This window comes from Rhinopithecus bieti, unplaced genomic scaffold, assembly GCF_001698545.2.
Source record: "Rhinopithecus bieti isolate Rb0 unplaced genomic scaffold, ASM169854v2 scaffold_8675, whole genome shotgun sequence".
Taxonomy (NCBI): domain Eukaryota; kingdom Metazoa; phylum Chordata; class Mammalia; order Primates; family Cercopithecidae; genus Rhinopithecus; species Rhinopithecus bieti.
Window position 1 is genome coordinate 2658267 of NW_016806447.1, and position 19729 is coordinate 2677995.

General features: G+C 40.5%; 1 protein-coding gene across 1 annotated transcript in view; it reads left to right on the forward strand.

Annotated features, from left to right (window-relative positions):
* Window positions 1-19729, forward strand: part of CNOT6L (CCR4-NOT transcription complex subunit 6 like) — a 150681-nt gene that overhangs the window by 28862 nt on the left and 102090 nt on the right. Inside the window, exons 2-3 of the mRNA XM_017876601.1 lie at window positions 18692-18897; window positions 19317-19559. Of these exons, the coding sequence (XP_017732090.1) occupies window positions 18692-18897; window positions 19317-19559 (449 nt within the window). The remainder of the gene's footprint in view (window positions 1-18691; window positions 18898-19316; window positions 19560-19729) is intronic.

A 19729-nucleotide genomic window follows, 5' to 3' on the forward strand; every position in this document is an offset into this window, starting at 1 on the left:
TTTTTCCAGTTTTTGCCCATTCAGTATGATATTAGCTGTGGGTTTGTCATAAATAGCTCTTATTATTTTGAGGTACGTTCCATCAATACCGAATTTATTGAGCGTTTTTAGCATGAAGGGCTGTTGAATTTTGTCAAAAGCTTTTTCTGCATCTAGCAATCCTTTATGGCTTCCAAGAAATTACTACTGAGAACAGAAAAATAGAAGAACAATGTACAAGAAATATCAAAGGCAGGATTAACAATTTAGTTTCATCTCTGAGTAAAACACACTACATCCTCCATGTGAACTGCTCATGAGATGTTTTAGATCAGAAGATTTTCCAATAGCCAGAACAAAACCCGGTGCTAAATTCTAGAAGTACATGAAGAGCCTGTTGCATTTATTAATCATCTTGGATCAGGTCCTATTCTGTGAAAGGATGCTGATGTATTTCTGTTTGAGGGCCTATATTTTATATTTCTTTTTTTTTTTTTTTTTTAGGTGGAGTCTCGCTCTGTCGCCCGGACTGGAGTGCAGTGGCCAGATCTCTGCTCACTGCAAGCTCTGCCTCCCGGGTTTACGCCATTCTCCTGCCTCAGCCTCCCGAGTAGCTGGGACTACAGGCGCCCGCCACCTCGCCCGGCTAGTTTTGTATTTTAGTAGAGACGGGGTTTCACCGTGTTAGCCAGGATGGTCTCGATCTCCTGACCTCGTGATCCGCCCGTCTCGGCCTCCCAAAGTGCTGGGATTACAGGCTTGAGCCACTGCGCCTGACCTATATTTTATATTTTTATCTTACAATGTTGTAGAAAGAAACTTTTGATGGTTGGAGTCTAGTCTTGTGTCAAAGGCATGGGAAATAAAAGGTTTTTTAAAAACATGTTTATGGGGCTGGGCGTGGTAGCTCACGCCTGTAATCCCAGCACTTTGGGAGGCCAAGGCGGGCAGATCACGAGGTCAGGAGTTCAAGACCAGCCTGGCCAACATGGTGAAACCCCATCTCTGCTAAAATACAAAATTAGCCAGGCGTGGTGGCAGGCGCCTGTAATCCCAGCTACTTGGGAGGTTGAGGCAGGAGAATCGTTTGAACCCAGGAGGTGGAAGGAAGTTGCAGTGAGCCAAGATCGTACCACTGCACTCCAGCCTGGGTGACAGAGTAAGACTTCATCTCAAAAAAAAAAAAAAATTTTTTTTTTGCTTATGGCTAGGCATGGTTCTTCATGTTTAATGCACATTAGGTGGCCAAGGTAGGTGGATTGTTTGAGCCCAGGAGTTTGAGACTAGTCTGAGCAACATGATGAAACCTTGTCTCTACAAAAATTAAAAAAAAAAAAAAATTAGCCAGGTGTGATGGTGCGTGCCTGTAGTTCCAGCTACTTGGGAGGCTGAGGTGGGAGGATCACTTGAGACCAGGGGGTAGAGGTTGCAGTGAGGCGAGATTGCACCACTGCACTCCAGCCTGGGTGACAGAGCGAGACTGTATTTTAAAAATATATAAATTTTTTTAATGGCTGATTTGCAGTTTACCAATCACTATGGCTTCAGCTAAGTGCATTATGAGACTTAGTCTCATGTAACTTAGACATAAATGAAATTAGTGAAGACTTTTGGAGGTAATGCATTATAGTCTTTTATTTTTACTTCATTTTTAGCTTGTCTTTTCCATCTAATCCTTCTACTAGAACACTCTCTGATGATTTATATTCATTTACCTTGAATTCAATAAATTGTCAAACTGCCCTATGTTGCTATACTGAGACAAATATTCCCCAAAACTTTATTTGATTGAAGAGTGAGATAACTGTTAATAGTCATTCAATAATAGCCCCCTTAACTCTCCAGTATTTTGATATCTGCTGTTAAGTCATTGGCATAGACAATTGGATAAATGCTCACTGTAATAGTCTTTGTTTTTTGTTTTTGTTTTTGAGATGGAGCCTCAGTCTGTTACCCAGGCTGGAGTGGAATGGCACAATCATGGCTCACTGCAACCTCCGCCTCCTGGGTTCAAACGATTCTCCTGGCTCAGTCTCCTGAGTAGCTGGGACTACAGGCACGCACCACAATGCCCAGCTAATTTTTATATTTTTAGTAGAGATGAGGTTTCACCACATTGGCCAGGCTGGTCTCGAACACTTGACCTCAGGTGATCCACCTGCCTCGGCCTCTAAAGTGCTGGGATTATAGGCGTGAGCCACTGCGCCCAGCCTCAGTCTTTGAAATAGACTCAAAGAGAGTTCTTTGATCCTAGTGCAATTATTTGGATCTACAGAGTCCACTTACTATCTGCATTAGTAGTCGCTAAGATTTGGATTCTTTTTTTTTTTTTTCTTTCAGAGAGAAGGTCTTGCTCTGTTGCCCAGGGGGAAGTACAGTGGCACAATCATGGCTCATTGTAGCCTTTAACTCTTGGGCTCCAGCGATCCTCCTGCCTCAACCTCCCTAATAGCTGGGATTGTAGGCATGAGCCACTGCACCCAGCACTGGTGTGGATTTTATATGCTGAAAAGTTTAGTCCTACTGGATCCCCATAGTAATAATCTATACTAATTTTCTATATAAGGGTTTAGTGAAAAGTATTTCTACAATACAAATTGTAGTTCAAATAAATAAAACTACATTTAAATGTAATTATAAATAGCCTGATGAAATAATATATAGCATGAGGAAGCAGAAGGATCATGTCTTAAAGGTAAGAAGGCCTGGATTTGAGACCTAGATCTGCCACATACAAATAGATCTTGTAAGTCTGGAGATCTCATTGGCATCTCTGTGATTTCTTATCTGATAAAAATGACAGTTATTATAGGACTTTGATTTCTTCACAACATTATTGTGAATATCAAATGAGCTGTTGTACATCAAAAAGCTTTTTAAATTGTAAAGTGCTATACAAAATCAGAAATACTGTAATAAAATATTTGTAAAAAACCAAAGTAATATTTCATTCTTTTTTTTTCAATTGAAGAGGTAGAGAATGACATTTTTGGGGGGTCTTAATTCATTTTATTAGATCTTTGCTATACAACTCAGCTTTCAGGTAACTATATTTATTGTCTGATCTGATTTTAATGAAACAGTATTGTTTATATTGTTTAGGAGACCACATGTAGGCTGGCCACAGTGTTTCATGCCTATAATCCCAGCACTTTGGGAGGCTGAGGCAGGAAGATGGCTTGAGCCTAGGAGTTGAAGACCAGACTGAGCAACATGGAGAGACCCCCTCTACTAAAGACAAAACAAAACAAAAAACAAAACAAAATGGGCATGGTGGCCTGCACCTGTAGTCCTCAGCTGCTTAGGAGGCTGAGGTGGGAGAATCGCTTGAGCCCAGAAGATTGAGGTTATAGTGAGCCATATTTGTGCCACTGCATTCCAGCCTAGGTAACAGAGTGAGATCTTGTCTTAAAAAAAAAAAAAAAAGTGTGCCTATGTCCACCATTAAGAATTTTAACCAGCTTCTGTAATATGTTACGTGTTCAAGATAAAAAACAAAAACAAAACAAAACAAAAAACAACACCACATTAGGCTCAGACTTTTCACTTTACTAATAAAATGTATACTAAATATCTTCTGGGGAAAATCTAGAGAACGTCATTCCACCAAAAGGTAGTAACAGTCAACTTGAAGTACAGAAAAACTTGAAGGAAAATGAAAAGAAAACAGACTTGAAAGATAATCAAAGAAAAGCCTCCAGGGGAGTCTTTTCTCCAGTCAAGAAGGATGTACTCAGAGCTTTTTAAAAGAGAGGAAAGAGCTATTAGAGTAATAAGAATAGTTGATATGAAAGAATATAAGAATGGTGTCAAGGGAGTGAGTCAGGCAAGGAAGATGAAGCACAAATGCACAAGTGTTCTTAAGGGAGAGAGAAATTGAAAAATGCATACAAAAAGAAAGGTAATAAGCTAGGAAACTTCAGACATCCCTGTGGTTACACATTAAAAAGAGAGTTCTTTATGTCCATATCTATCTCAGCCACTAGACTTTTAGCTCCTTAAAGCAAGGTGCCATATCTTCTTCATTCTTATGTATCCCGCAGCAGCTAGCTCAGTTCCTTGCTCATGGAAGGTGCTCAATGGATGTTGAGTTGAACATGAATAAAAGTCACCTGGACTGTAGCTTACGGGCTAGCTATAAAACAAAGTGAAAGGAACAAAGCAAAACAAATCTTAATAAATATATAGTGGCTCATTTATTTATTCTACAAATTCTTAGGGAGCATCATGTGCTAGGAAGGCTCTGTGGATAAAGCAATGAATCGTGTGTGTTAGGATTCTGTTTTTCTTTACAGAAATATAACCCTGATCTTCCAAATTTAGCATTATAAGAATTTTCAGATGATCAGGAGAAAGACCACTTGGTCCTCGCTATTTTCCCTGGCTTTCCCTTGGCATTGGGATCTTTGAACTGACTGCCCTTAAGACAAACATACTAGGGGCAGGAGGATTATGGCTAGCCCTTTCGGCATTCTGGCCCATGTATATACAAATGACCCTCTTCTTATTTCCTGCACTACAACTAAAATAGTTTATTACAGATTAGGGGATTTAAAAAATGGAAACAAACCTGAATAATTGCATGAATTTGGATAATCTGGGTTAAAACTATTCCTTGCTCTCAAAAGCTCATGTGCTACCCTGGAGGAGGAAAAAAAATAAAACACACACACACACACACACACACACACACACACACACACAAAACAGATCTGATCTGTGCCCTTCCTTCTTAGCTCTCTGTTTGCTACTATGTGATGGATCAGGAGAGCCATTGTTAACAGCAATTACTTAACAGTATACTTCTAAACCTTCTGAATCCTTGACCTTTGGAGATGAAATTTCATCCCATATCATTTTTGAGCCCACTCTCTTAGTAAAATGTTCCTATCTGAGGTCTAGCCTCTTTCCTTGGCAATTCTCAACAAGAAAGACCTAGTTCTTCAGATAAGACTGTACTTTCAGATCTGAGGCTTTACTGTTATGAACCCTTCAGAATAACTGCTTCACAACACAATAAGATGAATATCCCTCCAAAAGATACACACATACAGTGACAGTATAGGTGAAAAAGTTAGCTCCCTACCATAAATGCACTATTCCCTAATTTATTCTTTATATATATTTTAAAGACTTAAAAGTTGTTGATTATGTCTACATATCCCATTGAAGTCCATATGCACATCATACAGAAAGGCAAAAACATTTACATACATAGGTCCAAAATTTGAAACCACGTGTCAGCTTAAAGTACTACATGAAGAAGAGAAATCATTCTTTTTTTTTTTTTTTTTTTTGAGACAGAGTCTTGTTCTGTCGCTCAGGCTGGAGTGCAATGGCACAATCTCGGCTCACTGCAACCTCTGCCTCCCAGGTTCAAGCAATTCTCCTGCCTCAGCCTCCAGAGTAGCTGGGATTACAGGTGCCCACCACCAATCCCAGCTAATTTTTGTATTTTTAGTAAAGGTGGGGTTTCACCATGTTGGTCAGGCTGGTCTTGAACTCCTGACCTCGTGATCCACCTGCCTTGGTCTCCCAAAGTGCTGGGATTACAGGTGTGAGCCACTGCGCCCGGCCAAAGCCATTCTTTTTAAATGTCTGCCATGTGTTGATATAATTTAACAACACTCACAAATATTATCTCCTTGGATCTTCAGAAGAACTCTGATTTAGGAATAATTATGCTTATTTTATGGGTGTAGAAAACAAAACACAAAGGGTCTAAGTGAATAAGTCTTCATATTTACTTATAATTATTGTGCTAAATTAGATTGAACTCAGCTTCATGAACTCAATGGACAGTTACTGTGAATTCACTATGTGTAAGTATTACAAAGTATCACAGAGTAAACAAAGTGGCATACATTCTCTGGCCTCAAATTACTTCCACTCTAGTAATGGAGAAGAAAAACACTCCACTAATGAGGAGATTGTTCATAACCAGTGAAATAATATTTTTAGATGGCAATAGTGGGAGTGGAAGCAACCAGCTAGTAATTTAAAAAGTGAATGGCTGAGGAGGAAAAAAAGGCAATGAACATGTAACAGTATACTCCCTGGACATGTTGGTTCAAGTTAAAAATTCTTAAGCTCCTTTAAAAATGAAATTTGCTCAGTTATATTGAGTCATTCATTTAGAGACAGCCTTAGGGTAGGTACATTAATTGGAATCAAATTGTAGCAGATCCAAATCTAGCACAGATCTCTACGTTAAAAGGGGTTGAGATAGGGGGTGGGGAGGAAGTGGGGAACAGCCTCATATGTTTCCAGAAAAAAAAAATCGTTCCAGAAAGATCAAAAAGGAAAGCCATTTACAAAGGGAAGCTACATCAGATGGTAAGAAAAGTATGAACAGAAAGAGAACAGCTGCTTTCAGTAATAAAAACTACATTTGGCAATATATTGTAGTGGCTAAGCACATGGATTTAAACATCAAAAAGACCTGTTTGGATCCAGGCTCTATTTGACATCTTTGAGCCTCAGGTTTCTCATTTGCCACTCCTACGACAGATCAGCACATCTGTGTATCAGTCTGTTCTTGCAGCCATGAGATTCACATTAAAGCTACATGTAGATACAAGATAAAAAATCTGAACCTGTGTACATACAATTTTTTGCATCATGTGGAAACATATAATACTTTATATGGTGGTTATAAAGGTTAAAGAGGCAAATGTAAATAAAGTTTCTGGGGCATTGTGAGCTCGCAGTCAATTGTCCCTATTGAGATTATTCAGTGAGTTAAGGAGTTGTGCCCTTGAATTTAGTGAATAGTTGGTAATTCACTACTGTCACATTCAGTAGAATGCTAGGCAATTTTTAAGATATATTCTACAATAGTGGTTCTTAACTCATGGGTAGGGGCATTTTGAGAGTTGGTAGGAAAGGTTTTTGGACATCCCAGTCACAGAGGTGGGAGTGAGGAAGTGACATTTGGAATGAGTAGGGATGCTAGCTGTCCTAGACTTCTCAGGAAAGTTCTACATATAACGGATGCATTCTACATGATTTTCAAATGTCCCTCTAGACAAAAGGAAAAACCTGTTGGTGATGATCTAGAACCAACTCCCTTTTACTGATAATATAAAGAGGTTTTTTTTGTTTGAGATGGAGTTCCAGTCTTGCTGCTCAGGCTGGAGTGCAATGGCGCCATCTCAGCTCACCGCAACCTCTGCCTCCCGGGTTCAAGTGACTCTCCTGCCTCAGCCTCTTGAGTAGCTGGGATTATAGACACGCACCACCACGCCTGGCTAATTTTGTATTTTTAGTTAGTAGAGACAGGGTTTCTCCATGTTGGTCAGGATGGTCTCGAACTCTCGACCTCAGGTGATCCACCCATCTCGGCCTCCCACAGTGCTGGGATTACAGGCATGAGCCACCGCACCTGGCCAATATAAAGAGTTTTGAGAGTTTTTGAAATAACTGTAATATGGATTTTCTAGGAATGTAGCTATTATGCACATGGAGAAAACAATGTATGCACTTGTTTTGCTTGGAATTTACCAAGTGTAGTTCACCATTTTAGAAGAATCACACCACTCCTTTGACAAATTAACACATCTGTATATCAGTTGGCTCTTGTAGCCATAAGATTTACATTAAAGCTACATATAGATACTAGCATCTAACTACTATGCCTTCTAATGTAGTCAAGGCTGATAATTTCATATTATTCCATTATAAATATTTTGCTTTTAATTATCCTAAATATTATAGATAAGGCATTATAATGCTTTCCAAAATAAATTGTTTATGTACATAAAATATATTATCTATGGATTCCAGATGAGGGTAAGAATGAAGGCATTACAAAATATTTGCTATTAAAAGGGAGTGTGGGGTCTGATAGAATTGAGAACTATACTCTAGGATTATACGTAATGACAATAAAATATATCAACAGTATTATCTATGATTTGACCCTCCCGCTTTTTTTTTTTTTTTTTTGAGACAGAGTCTCTGTCATTCAGGTTGGAGCGCAGTGGCATGATCTTGGCTCACTGCAACCTCTGCCTCCTGGGGTCAAGCAATTCTCTTGCCTCAGCCTCCTGAGTAGCTGGGATTACAGGCATGTGCCACGATGCTCAGCTAATTTTTATATTTTTAGTAGAGACAGGGTTTTGCCATGTTGCCCAGGCTGGTCTCAAACTCCTGACCTCAAGTGATCCGCCCACCCCTGCCTCTCAAAGTGCTGGGATTACAGACATGAGCCACCACGCCTGGCTCCATTTTTATAAATAAACAAAACCCACAAGAACTCACTCTTTTTCCCCCTCATAACATTTTACAGAACTAGAGAACTAAGAGAGCCAGTAACCCAACTGAAGAGGCCTCTTATGTACACTATAATTCTGTAGCATTTTGATCTCAGGAATCAGATGGGAAATGAAAGGTAAGTTCTCATCCTAGCTTTATCACTTAAGCCACATAATTTAACTTTTATAGGTCTATTTTTTAAATCTGAAAAACTTGAGACAAGCTACATTATCAATATATAAGATTCCCAGCTTTGTTTCTATAATTCTAAAGCAAGGTTTCCTGATTGTAGGTATAAGTAGCGTTTCACAAAGCATTTTCCAAAGAACACTGGTATGATAGGACATTTACGGATAATAAGTAGAGCTCTAAGGTTAATATATTTGAGAAAACACTATTAAAGTTAAACATGTTTCTTTAGGTAAGATTTCCTAATTGTTTAACTTAAGAGTATCATGAGTTTTCAAGAGAAAAAATGCAGTGTGTAGCATTTCCTATATTTATTTCAGCACAGAATCTCCCCTCTCCATGTACCCTGAGAATCTAATGGGAAATTGTGTTCTGCATAGCACGTGTTGTGACACACTAATTTAAGATGATGTATGGTATTTTAAAAGTTTTTATTTTCAAAGGAGTCAATCTCCATGCTGACTTTTCAGGCATTATAACATGCAATGGGGAAAACAGTTTCATGTAGTGATTATCTTAAATCACATCATATGTTAGAATCGTAACTAATCCTTGTTAGTTCTGTTTAGCATAAAGAAAGAACTGAAAAGGTTAACCAGAGAACACAAATTAAAATGTATGATGAGCGTGAGTCATTTTAGAGCCAAAGAATGAAACAGAGGCTCTATCTTCACATCAAAAGATTTGCTCTATTTCATAAATTCTGTAAAAAAATAAAGTTTGGTTGGCCCATTCAGTTAAAACAGTTAAATCTAAAAGTTGCTTATTTTTAAAAAAGCACAAGTTATAGAAAGAACGTACTATTATATACGGAAGATAAATAGGAGGAAGTTAGAAGATTTGAGATGTTAAAATATTGTTCTTTCCTAGCTATTTTGGGATTGGAACACCAATATAGACAAGCTAAATAAAAAAGTAGAATATAATTCTGAAAAGAACACGAATAACGAGATTATTCCTGTTGCAGAAAAGCATAATTCTTTTAACTAACGATTATTTTAAAGGTCAGCTGGTGGAAGTTTACCGAATTTGTTTTGTGTGGGTGTATCAGCAGTTGGTATTAGTTTAAAACAAAAACAAAGTTTAATGCTTGACATTTAAAGAGTTATTCCAGATTATATAAATCTCAAATTTCAAAATATAAATTATTTAGTGGGTGGAATATCTGTTGTAAAATTTTAACATCTAGTTTATTTTCCCTGCCATACAGTATGTTTCTATGCCACGGTTTTCAGCACAAGATGGTGTATGAAAACTAATTTTAGGCCGGGCACAGTGGCTCACGCCTATAATCCCAGCACTTCGGGAGGCCAAAATGGGCAGATCACTTGAGGTCAGGAGTTCGAGACCAGCCTGGCCAACATAGTGAAACCTCGTCTCTACTAAAAATACAAAAATTAGTCGGGCAGGGTGGTGTGCACCTGTAATCCTAGCTACTGGGTAGGCTACAGCTGGAGAATCGCTAGAATCTGGGAAAAGGAGGTTGTAGGGAGCCGAGATTGAGCCACTGCACTCCAGTCTGGGTGACAGAGCACTTCATGAAAAAGGATGGGAGTAAATGCTTGAAGGATGTGCTTGATGGTGTAGAAAAGGAAAGTTGAGAAGTGAATAATGTGAACAAAGATACGGAGTTGGAAAGTCAGGGCATGTATTGTGAACAAGTTTGGATGAAACCTAGTGTGAATGTTTGAGTCCAGATTATAAAGATCCTTGAAAGAAAGGCAGTGGGGAGGCTTTGTTAGTTATCATATGCTTACAAACACAGGTACAAGCAAAATAAACACAATCCTAAACTTTCAATGCTATCTTGGATAGGAAAAAGAACCCGTTAAGAGGAGACTTTAAAACAAATTATAAAAGGTCAGGGAATTCTTCTACTTGGTAACTCAGAATTTAAATACTGATGTTCTTTTGAATATCAAAAACAAACTTTCAGATAGAGAAACAGAGAAAGAGAGGGAAATTATCATCAGTTTCTAAAAACAGACCATGAATGTTTTGTTCAAAGTGTCTTGCTTTAATTCAGATAAACATAATTGTAAGATTGCTTTGCTAGAGTTAAAACTCTTAGTTATGAAACTCAACAGAATGCTTTAACTATTTCTTTGGACTCATCAACCATTAGATGTTGAAGTGATGAATCACTATCTGTGCTGCACTTAGACTGAGGCTATCCAGTAGTTTATTTATGGTGGCAGTGTATCTCACTGAAACACTATGCTTTCCAGCTTCCCTTTCAGCTACTCATGTTCTTTCATTGCTTCTAGACAGTGAAATCTAAGCAAGTATTTTTTGGGTGAGCCTTCCAGGAAAGTATTTAGGGGTGGGGTTAATTTTTGTTCTGCCAAGAAAATGAGTGGGATAGCTGGAACCACGATAGCCACGGTATCTCTGTTAATGTTTTTGGTGACTTTGAACAGAACAGGAAGAATCCCCATCTTTGCATATGAGTTAGAAAAATTTCCTCCTCTGGCTAGAAGGAATCCCTCAGAATATACAGCCCCCATTCACTTCTTGGTCAGGTGTCTTCACAGTAAATAAACTACACAACTGTATGGGGTGGCCTGGACAGCCATATTGGACTATGAAGCAGGAAAGGAAGCCATGCTCTAAAGATAGTAAACCCAAGGAGAAAAGCAGCCTGACTCTTGCTGACCATGGATGTGCCATATCAGCCCTGCATTGACTACTTCCAGATTTCCTTCATGTGAGAGAAAAATAACATTTATTTTGTTACTGTTATTTCTGATTTCTTTTACTAGGAGCTAATTGCTAGTAAAGTTAAGACTACATGGTATGATTTGAGAATTGCTATCATTAATTAATTAAGCAATTGTTCCTTGAGAATTCTGTATCAGAAATTCTATGATGTACTAGGGATAAAGACAGAATTTGCAATCTAGGATGTGAAAGACAGATGTGTACACACACAGGTAATTATAGCATAATGCCATATGCTTGTTCAGTCTGCATATTGGATACAGACATCTGGGCAAAAGGTTAGTGGGGACTGTGCTTTGATACACTGCATGCACCCAGAGGGAAACATATCCTAATTCATCTCCACAAATGGGGTACCTCTTTTTAAAAATGCTTCAACCAATAATAATGCTTTATTATCATTTAGTTCAGTGATTACCAAACTTATTTTAGCAGCCATTATCCTTCTTTGAAAGAATAATAATACAGAAACACAACTTACTAGTTCAGATGTTTTGGAGAGATGTAACTCAAGTTAGATGAGATATAAAAGAAAATTTGCTGGTTAATTTAACCACACTTACTGTAAGAGTTAGGCACAGCCTGTTAAGGGAGTACATAGCAGGGTTTTTAGAAAAAGCTTCACAGAGGCAGTGATGCTTGAGATGAATCTTGAAGGATGATTTTAAGAAAAGGACAAAACGGGGAACAGCATACTATGCTGAGGAAAGACACTATACTTTGCATGTGCAAAGATATCTAAAAGGGCACATCCTGTTTAAGTGACAGGTGGTTCATTAAAGGCAAGGGTGAGAGAGAGAAGCTGGTGGTTAAATGGCTGCAGGTGGTGTGGTAAGAGGGGGCAAATCATTAAGGAACATACATGCTTGTGAAGTTAGGCTTTATTTTATAAATTATGTAAAGTCATTTAAAGAGCAGAGTAATTAATATGAACAGGATATGTTTTAGGAGGATGTTGGGATTATACTTAGGATACGAAAACAATAGACAAAATGCAAAAAGCTCAGGCAAGAGGTGACAGGCTCACTTATAACTCTGGAGTGCATTAGGATGAAGGGGCTAGATTAATGAAAATATTTAGTAGGCAGAATTGGTAGCTCTTGGTGAGGCTGGGAGAGAAAAGTTAAGGATTACTCCTAGGATTCTGCATTAGGTGACTATTCATATGATTACATTATTTTTAGCATGATAGTACCATTTTTAAGAAGAGAGGAGCATGCAAGACCAAGAATCAATTTTGGGGGCAAGACAATGAACTCAGTTTTAGACATATATGTATCTTGCAATGTGTGTAGCCTGTGTAGGTGGAGATATCCAGGAGGAAATTGACAATATAGATCTAAATGTGTGATGAGAACTTTGGATAGAAGATGTACATTTGGGAGTCATAAGCATAAAGATGGGATTTAAGACTTGTAGATGTGACCATCTAAGATTTAAAGGTTTGTTTGGGTCCAATATGAAAAACGGGCTCAAAGTTTGAGGGGCTCAAAGAGGAAAAGGGATCCATTATGGCCTCCATGCCACCAAGTATCTTCCCACTATGTAGTCAGTGTCTGAAACTGCCATTGTTTTGATTTATTCTTTTAGGTTAAGGTTTATTTGTAAATAATTACCTTGTAAAAATACCTTTGGGAGGAATTAAACAGAGAAGCTTAATAAAGAGAACAAATGAACTAGGTATCCAGAGACCAGTTTCTTTTCTTTTTTTTTTTTTTGAGACAGAGTCTCGCTCTGTCGCCCAGGCTAGAGTGCAGTGGCACGATCTTGGCTCACTGCAAGCTCTGCCTCCTGCGTTCACGCCATTCTCCTGCCTCAGCCTCCCAAGCAGCTGGGACTACAGGTGCCCACCACCAGGCCCGGCTAATTTTTGTATTTTTAGTAGAGACGGGGTTTCACCGTGTTAGCTGGGATGATCAGAGACCAGTTTCTAACACTGACTGCCTGGGTGATGTTCATTCAGCAAGTCATTTTGCCTCGGATTCCTCATGTGGAAAATGCAGAAGTAGGACCAAGTGATCTTCAATGTTTGGTAGACTACGATTCCACCAATCATAATGACTTAGTTTAGTTCAGTGATTTTCAAACTTATTGGGCAACAATAAGTTTGAGAGAACTTTTTGAAAGTTTGAAAGTTCTTTCTTTGAAAGAACTCTCAAGCAGAAACACAATGTATTCAGATATTTTGGTTGCAGAGGTCTAACTCCAGTTAGTTTGGATGTAGAAGAGAATTTACCAATTAATTTAGCTACATTATGTGAAAAGGCACAGCTGGGACCTCAGGGATCACCAGAACCTGGGACTGGTGCACCAACAGGAATTGTTCTCTACATTTCTCATTTGAGTGGTGGCTTCATTCTACACAAGGCCATTGACCATTCTGACTTCCTTCTGGGCTCTACTGCTATGGTGGAATAGCCCTTCTCCCCTTAGTTCCACATGAAAATATCCTGGGGAAGAACTCTGCTTGCTTTAACTTGAGTTCTATGTCCACCATTGTAGCCAAGAAGTTGGGGGATTCTTTGAGTTGTGGCTGCACTAGAATTACCATTCATGGTGCAGGTAGAAATAGTTTCCCCCAAAGACAAAGAGCATTGTTCAAAGAAAAAGGTTACTGGGGAGACAAATAGATGGTCAATATGTTAACAGATAAAACATAGGCTTTCTCTCTCAGGACCCATCTACCTGGTTCCTTTCGTGTACTCTAGGTGGCTTCTGAAACATACCTTTGAAAACCCCAAGAGGATGCTTGGAGTACAGCTTTAAAATAGTTATCCCTCAGTATCCCTGGGGGATAGTTTCTGGACCCCCTCATACCAAAATCCATGGATCCGTAAGTCCCTTATATAAAATGGCATTTATTTGTATATAACCTATGCATATCCTTCCATATACTTTAAATCATCTTTAGATTACTTGTAATACCTAATATAAATGTTATGTGAATAGTTGTTATACTTTATTGTTTATGGGGTAATGACAAGAAATAAATATCTATACATGTTCAGTAGAGACATAACCACCCACTTCTTTTTCAGAGTATTTTTGATCCTAGGTTGGTTGAAACCAAAGGTATGGAATCCACGAATGTGGAAGCCACCGATATAGAGGGCTGATTGTAATCGATTTTATTAACTGGAAAGTATGCCAGTCACCTCCAAGGCCTACACAAATTGAAGCACTGGATATTTATTGGTGGTGGTAGTGCTTGCCTAGTAAAACAATTTTGGGAATATAGGAGTGTGGTGTTAACTGGTGGGGTTGAAGTGGAGATACTAAGTATTCAGGATCAAGGGACTTGAGCTGGGAAGTGTAGAAAGGGGAGGTAGGACACCTGCCTTCAAAGTTCAAAGATGAACTCTGCTTACTTTATCATTTTATGGAGAACTGATGGATCACATGGCACACTATTAATCATGGTGAAAATGTTCATCTTTGGCTAAGATAGTAGGAATGATCCTTGGTGTCATCCATAGCCACTCCAGAGAACGGAACAAGTAGGAGATTCATGGAAAGAGAGTTGATGAACCCAGAAAGGGGCAGAGGCAATGAGAAAAGTCACGTGTCTTGGACAAGTATACCCATAGTAGATGGTAAGAAATATAAGTGGGAGATGGGAGAGGGAGAGAGAAAGAGAGAGGGAGAGAGGGAGGGGAATAAATATGTACAAGATAGGAAGATGGGGAAGACTGTAGTTCAGTAAAAAGTAGACTATGTCACTGAAATATAGTTTGGAGGCCCTGTCAGGAGGTCCAGGAAGTAAAAATCCATGATTATCTTGATTAATACTTGCTTTAAAGTTATTTTATTAATAAATATGATGTAAAATATATTTGTTACTAATTATACCTTACTGAATACACTTAAATGTGACATTTTTATTGTTATATGGCTATTAGTATAAAAGTATGTATTAAATAAAATCAAATTTGCCAGGCGTGATGGCTCACGCCTATAATCCCAGCACTTTGGGAGGCCGAGGCGGGCGGAGCACTTGAGGTTTTGAGACCAGCATGACCAACATGAAGAAACTCTATCTCTACTAAAAATACAAAAGTAGCCAGGCATGGTGGCGCATACTTATAATGCCAGCTACTTGGGAGGCTGAGGCAGGAGAATTGCTTGAACCTGGGAGGCAGAGGTTGAGGTGAGCCGAGATAATGCCATTGCACTCTAGTTTTGCAAAAAGAGCAAAACTCTGTCCCACCACCCCCCCAAAATCAAATTTAATAGACTATCAAATAATACTAATTCTCTTTTTTTATGAGGTTGGAGTTTCACTCTATTGCCCAGGCTGGAGTGCAGTGGCATGATCTCCGTTCACTGCAACTTCTGCCTCCCAGGTTCAAGTGATTCTCCTGCCTCAGCCTCCTGAGTGGCTGAGACTATAGGCACGCATCACCACACCAGACTAATTTTTATATTTTAGTAGAGACGGGCTTTCACCACGTTGGCCAGGCTGATCTCAAACTCCAGACCTCCAGTGATTTACCTGCCTCAGCCTCCCAAAGTGCTGGGATTACAAGCGTGAGCCACCACACCTGGCCAAATAGTACTAATTTTCTTAAAAAATTGAAATCTTCGTCTTTTGAATAAGCTGCTCAACAGAATTTCAGAAAAGAGACAAAAGAACAGTTATAAGGGATCTTATAGGACCCACTACCTGTGTTAACAACAAAAACATGGAGAGATAGGAAGATTTATTCAGTTCAAACATTAATTGCTAATTTGGAAAAGACACAGGTGGTCTCTAGAACACGAAGTACCTTTTTCTTTAATTGAGTAGGAATAAACCAATTCTCCAATAATACAAATAAACATAATTATTGTTTCAGAACAAACTGTACCTATATACTGCTGCTATTAAACCAATTTGGTCAAAAAGGCCACACTTAAGCCAGAAGCTTCAGTTGGATAAATCATTTCTTTAAAGATTTTTTTTTTTTTTTTTTTGAGATGGAGTCTCACTCTGTCACCTAGGCTGAAGTGCAGTGGCGCGACCTTGGCTCACTTTAACGTCCTCCTCCAGGGTTCAAGCAATTCTCCTGCCTCAGCCTCCTGAGTAGCTGGGATTACAGGTGCCTGCCACCACACCTGGCTAATTTCTGTATTTTTAGTAGAGATGAGTTTTCAGGCTGGACTCGAACTCCTCACCTCAAGTGATGAGCCTGCCCTGGCTTCCCAAAATGTTGGTATTACAGGAGTGAGACACCGCACCCAGCTATTTTCTTATTGCATTATTTCTAACCTTAAATACTGCAATATCTGATAAACATGAAAAATTCTCAGAAATGAGATATCAAAAGCAGGTTACTTTCTGTAGCAAACTTTGATCCACTATAAAACTGCTTCTTTACAATGGCTAAAGTGCTACTCACTTGTTGTCATTTCTGGGGTGTCTTTTGAAGTGGAATCTTATCAGGAACTTTTTTTTTTTTTTTTTTTTGAGACAGAGTTTCACTCTTGTTGCCCAGGCTGGAGTGCAATGGCACGATCTCGGGCTCACTGCAAACTCCGCCTCCCAGGTTCAAGTGATTCTCTGGCCTCAGCCTCCCGAGTAGCTGGGATTACAGGCGTGGGCCACCACACTCAGCTAATTTTGTACTTTTAGTAGAGATGGGGTTTCACCATGTTGGTCAGGCTGGTCTCAAACTCCCGACCTCAGGTGATCCACCACCCGCCTGGGCCTCTCAAAAGTGCTGGGATTACAGGCCTGAGCCACTGCGCCCGGCCTGTTTGTTTTTTAATCTCACTGAAGACAATTTCTTGGCATTTGTCTAGTGCCAACTATCTGAAAACTTATTTCTCCAATGTCATTCTAATTGCAAATGAGAAAAACAGCAATCTATTTTCTGATAGTATAGTTAATATATAAAATATTCCTTTCCTTTTGTTTTAGTGAGTCAATCAATTTGATATTGTATAAAGAGGACATCTTTGAAAGTAAATACTAAACTTAACCTGCATTAAAATAAATGATCCTATGACGACATCCACTGTCCACCATTAACTCTGAAAGTTAAAATTACCCCTCCCTGCCATGGATTGTGATGCATTTACTACTTAAAATTTAGAGGCCAACAAAGAACATTCCATATATAAAGTTGACCTTCAGGACCACCAAAATCCACCATTTATTAGTGCTTAACATTCACAATGGCCCTGTCATTTTTCCCCACTACTGTCACTACTGCTAGGCAGCCTGTGAGAGTGGGCAGATGTCATATGGCTCATGTGTAAATGCCAGTGCTGTCAGCCCATCCTCCTAGACATTGTTGTGACTATTAATTTTGTGTCATCTCTCATACTTTCATTTCTGGTTTGTTCTGTGAGAATTTCCTGTTTATGTGTCAGCTTCCCCTACAATGATTGTCAGTTACTTAAAAAAAGGGACTATATATGCTTGGCTGTGTGTCTCCAATGCTAAACATAGCGTCTGGAACACAATATGCCCTCCATATGTGTTTGTTTATTGTATATGAATGAAAATTCATTGAATACTCATAGAAAATTTATCGTTAAAGATGCTTAAATCTGTGAGGCTATCACATTATCTGATTTGTATTTTTTCAGGTATTTATTTTCCTCTTTCCTTCCATATTTGGTAGTATTTCTCCTTGGGAGAGAGTGTTTGTGTGCCAAGGAGAAATACTGTGGCAAGATGCCATTGAGGCAGGTCCACTATTTGGACTCCTGAAGTGACTTGCTTGGCTTTCCTGCTTACAAAGTCAAAGATAATTATTCATTTTATGTCAGCCTAGACTCTTAGATAGTTGAGAAAGAGTGAGACTTCTTCCAGGCTTAAGGACGTTTTGACATATTTTACAGAAGATGGTGTGGGGCTGGTGTTGCTAGGGAGGGAAATGGAAAATTAACATAGGTAGAAAAGAAAGTAGTCCGTGGTCTTGTGAACTGAGGAGCTTTTTTACTCACTCATTCACCCTTCCTGGTGCCAAGATGAAAGTGGTGCAATAGTTCTGCAATGGTGAACTCTTGTAACAGCTGTTCAGTTTTAGCTAAATGATGATTTGCATTTTTACCGCACCTTTTCCCCCAAGAGAAGAAGGCATTTTACATTCAGTAACAAGGCCTAAGATGAATTGCAACCAACGCAACGTGCTTAGTGTGCTAAACACTCCTGTGGGGGGAAAAATACTGAACATGGCTAATATACCCTTGACCAACACTGGTAAATACACGGGTCCGGGCATGCATTGAGAAAGAGATTAAAATTGTGCGAAACTGCAACAGCAGTACTCTGCCTCTACAGCCGGTGTAATTTGCTTTTCGGACTGCTGGCGGTTAAAAGCTGAAGCTGGCCCACAAAAACAAAAACAAACCCCAGAAACTTAAAGTATCAGAGCCACGTTCACCAAGTAAACACTACTATTTCTAGTTTACATTAGGATGTTTTCATTCTGTAGATGGATGGATAAACTACCAAACAACAAACTAAAGTCTACAACAAGAAGAATTAGAAAATAGGACCGGGTTATCGCTAAGCGTCACAGGTTCTTTTATTTACCTTTCACGATACAACTTACAGATGTTACACGTTTTAAAAAAAAATCGACCGAAGACGTCAGGAAACATTTCCTTCGGTCACTTCACCTCACCTGGCGTCTCCGCCACCTAGACCTAGCTCCGCTTCGCCGTCAGGTCGCCTCGGGCGAGGAGGGTGCAGTAAACAGCGCCCACACAAGAACCCGGGGTGAGGCGGTTTTCCGTCTCTTCCGCCAAGGTTCTGTGGATGTGGGTTTTTGAAACACTGCCACTCTTCTCAGCCCTGCTCCTCGCTCAAACCAGGCAAAGGCAGTGAGAAAACAGCCAGGGGAAAAGAGAAAACCAACAAGAAGCCCCGGCCTCCGCGCGCGCACCGCGACAAAACGCAGCGCACGGTAGGCGGGGCCAAGGCGCGGCGTAGAAGCTCCTCCCCGTCATTGCCCCGCCTCCTTCCCCTCACCCCAACCCTCCGTGCCGTGGAGTGACTGACTCCCGCCAGCCCCTCCACGTCAATCAACCCTTCTCCTTCTCGCACTCTCTGCACCTTGTTATTAATCTCAATACCGATATAGCCCGGACGTCTCTCCCCCGGCCCTCGGGGGTGTGAACGTGTGTGAGCGGAAGCGAAGGCACCGAAAGCTGGCGTCTCTGTTCAACCTCGGCCCCAGCAGCACCCGGCGCAGCGGCAACCCCCGCAGCGGCGGCAGCCCAAGCACCAGGAGGCCAAGGCCAAGGCCAGGCTCTGCGTGGCTCTCGGAGCAATAGCCGCGGCTCCGGCCCTGCGGGGGCGCAGCTTCCTTCGGCTGGGGCCTTCGCGCCGGCAGCTGCGGCCCCGGGGCCTCTCCTGCGCGCCTGGGGTCACTGTCCTCGAAGCCCGGCGGCGCGGCCCTCGTCCCCCTTCCCACTCCCCGGTCTGTCTCCTCACTCCCTTCAGCCGCCCTCCGCGCCGCCGCCTCTGCCGTTCGTCAGGCGGCCCGGCCCGGCCCGCCCGCCCCGCATCCCCTCCGGCCGGTGCCTCTCCCCCCGGCGGGCTGCCTGCATGTCTTTGCTGCCCTCAGCCCCGCCGCCACCGCCGCCGCCG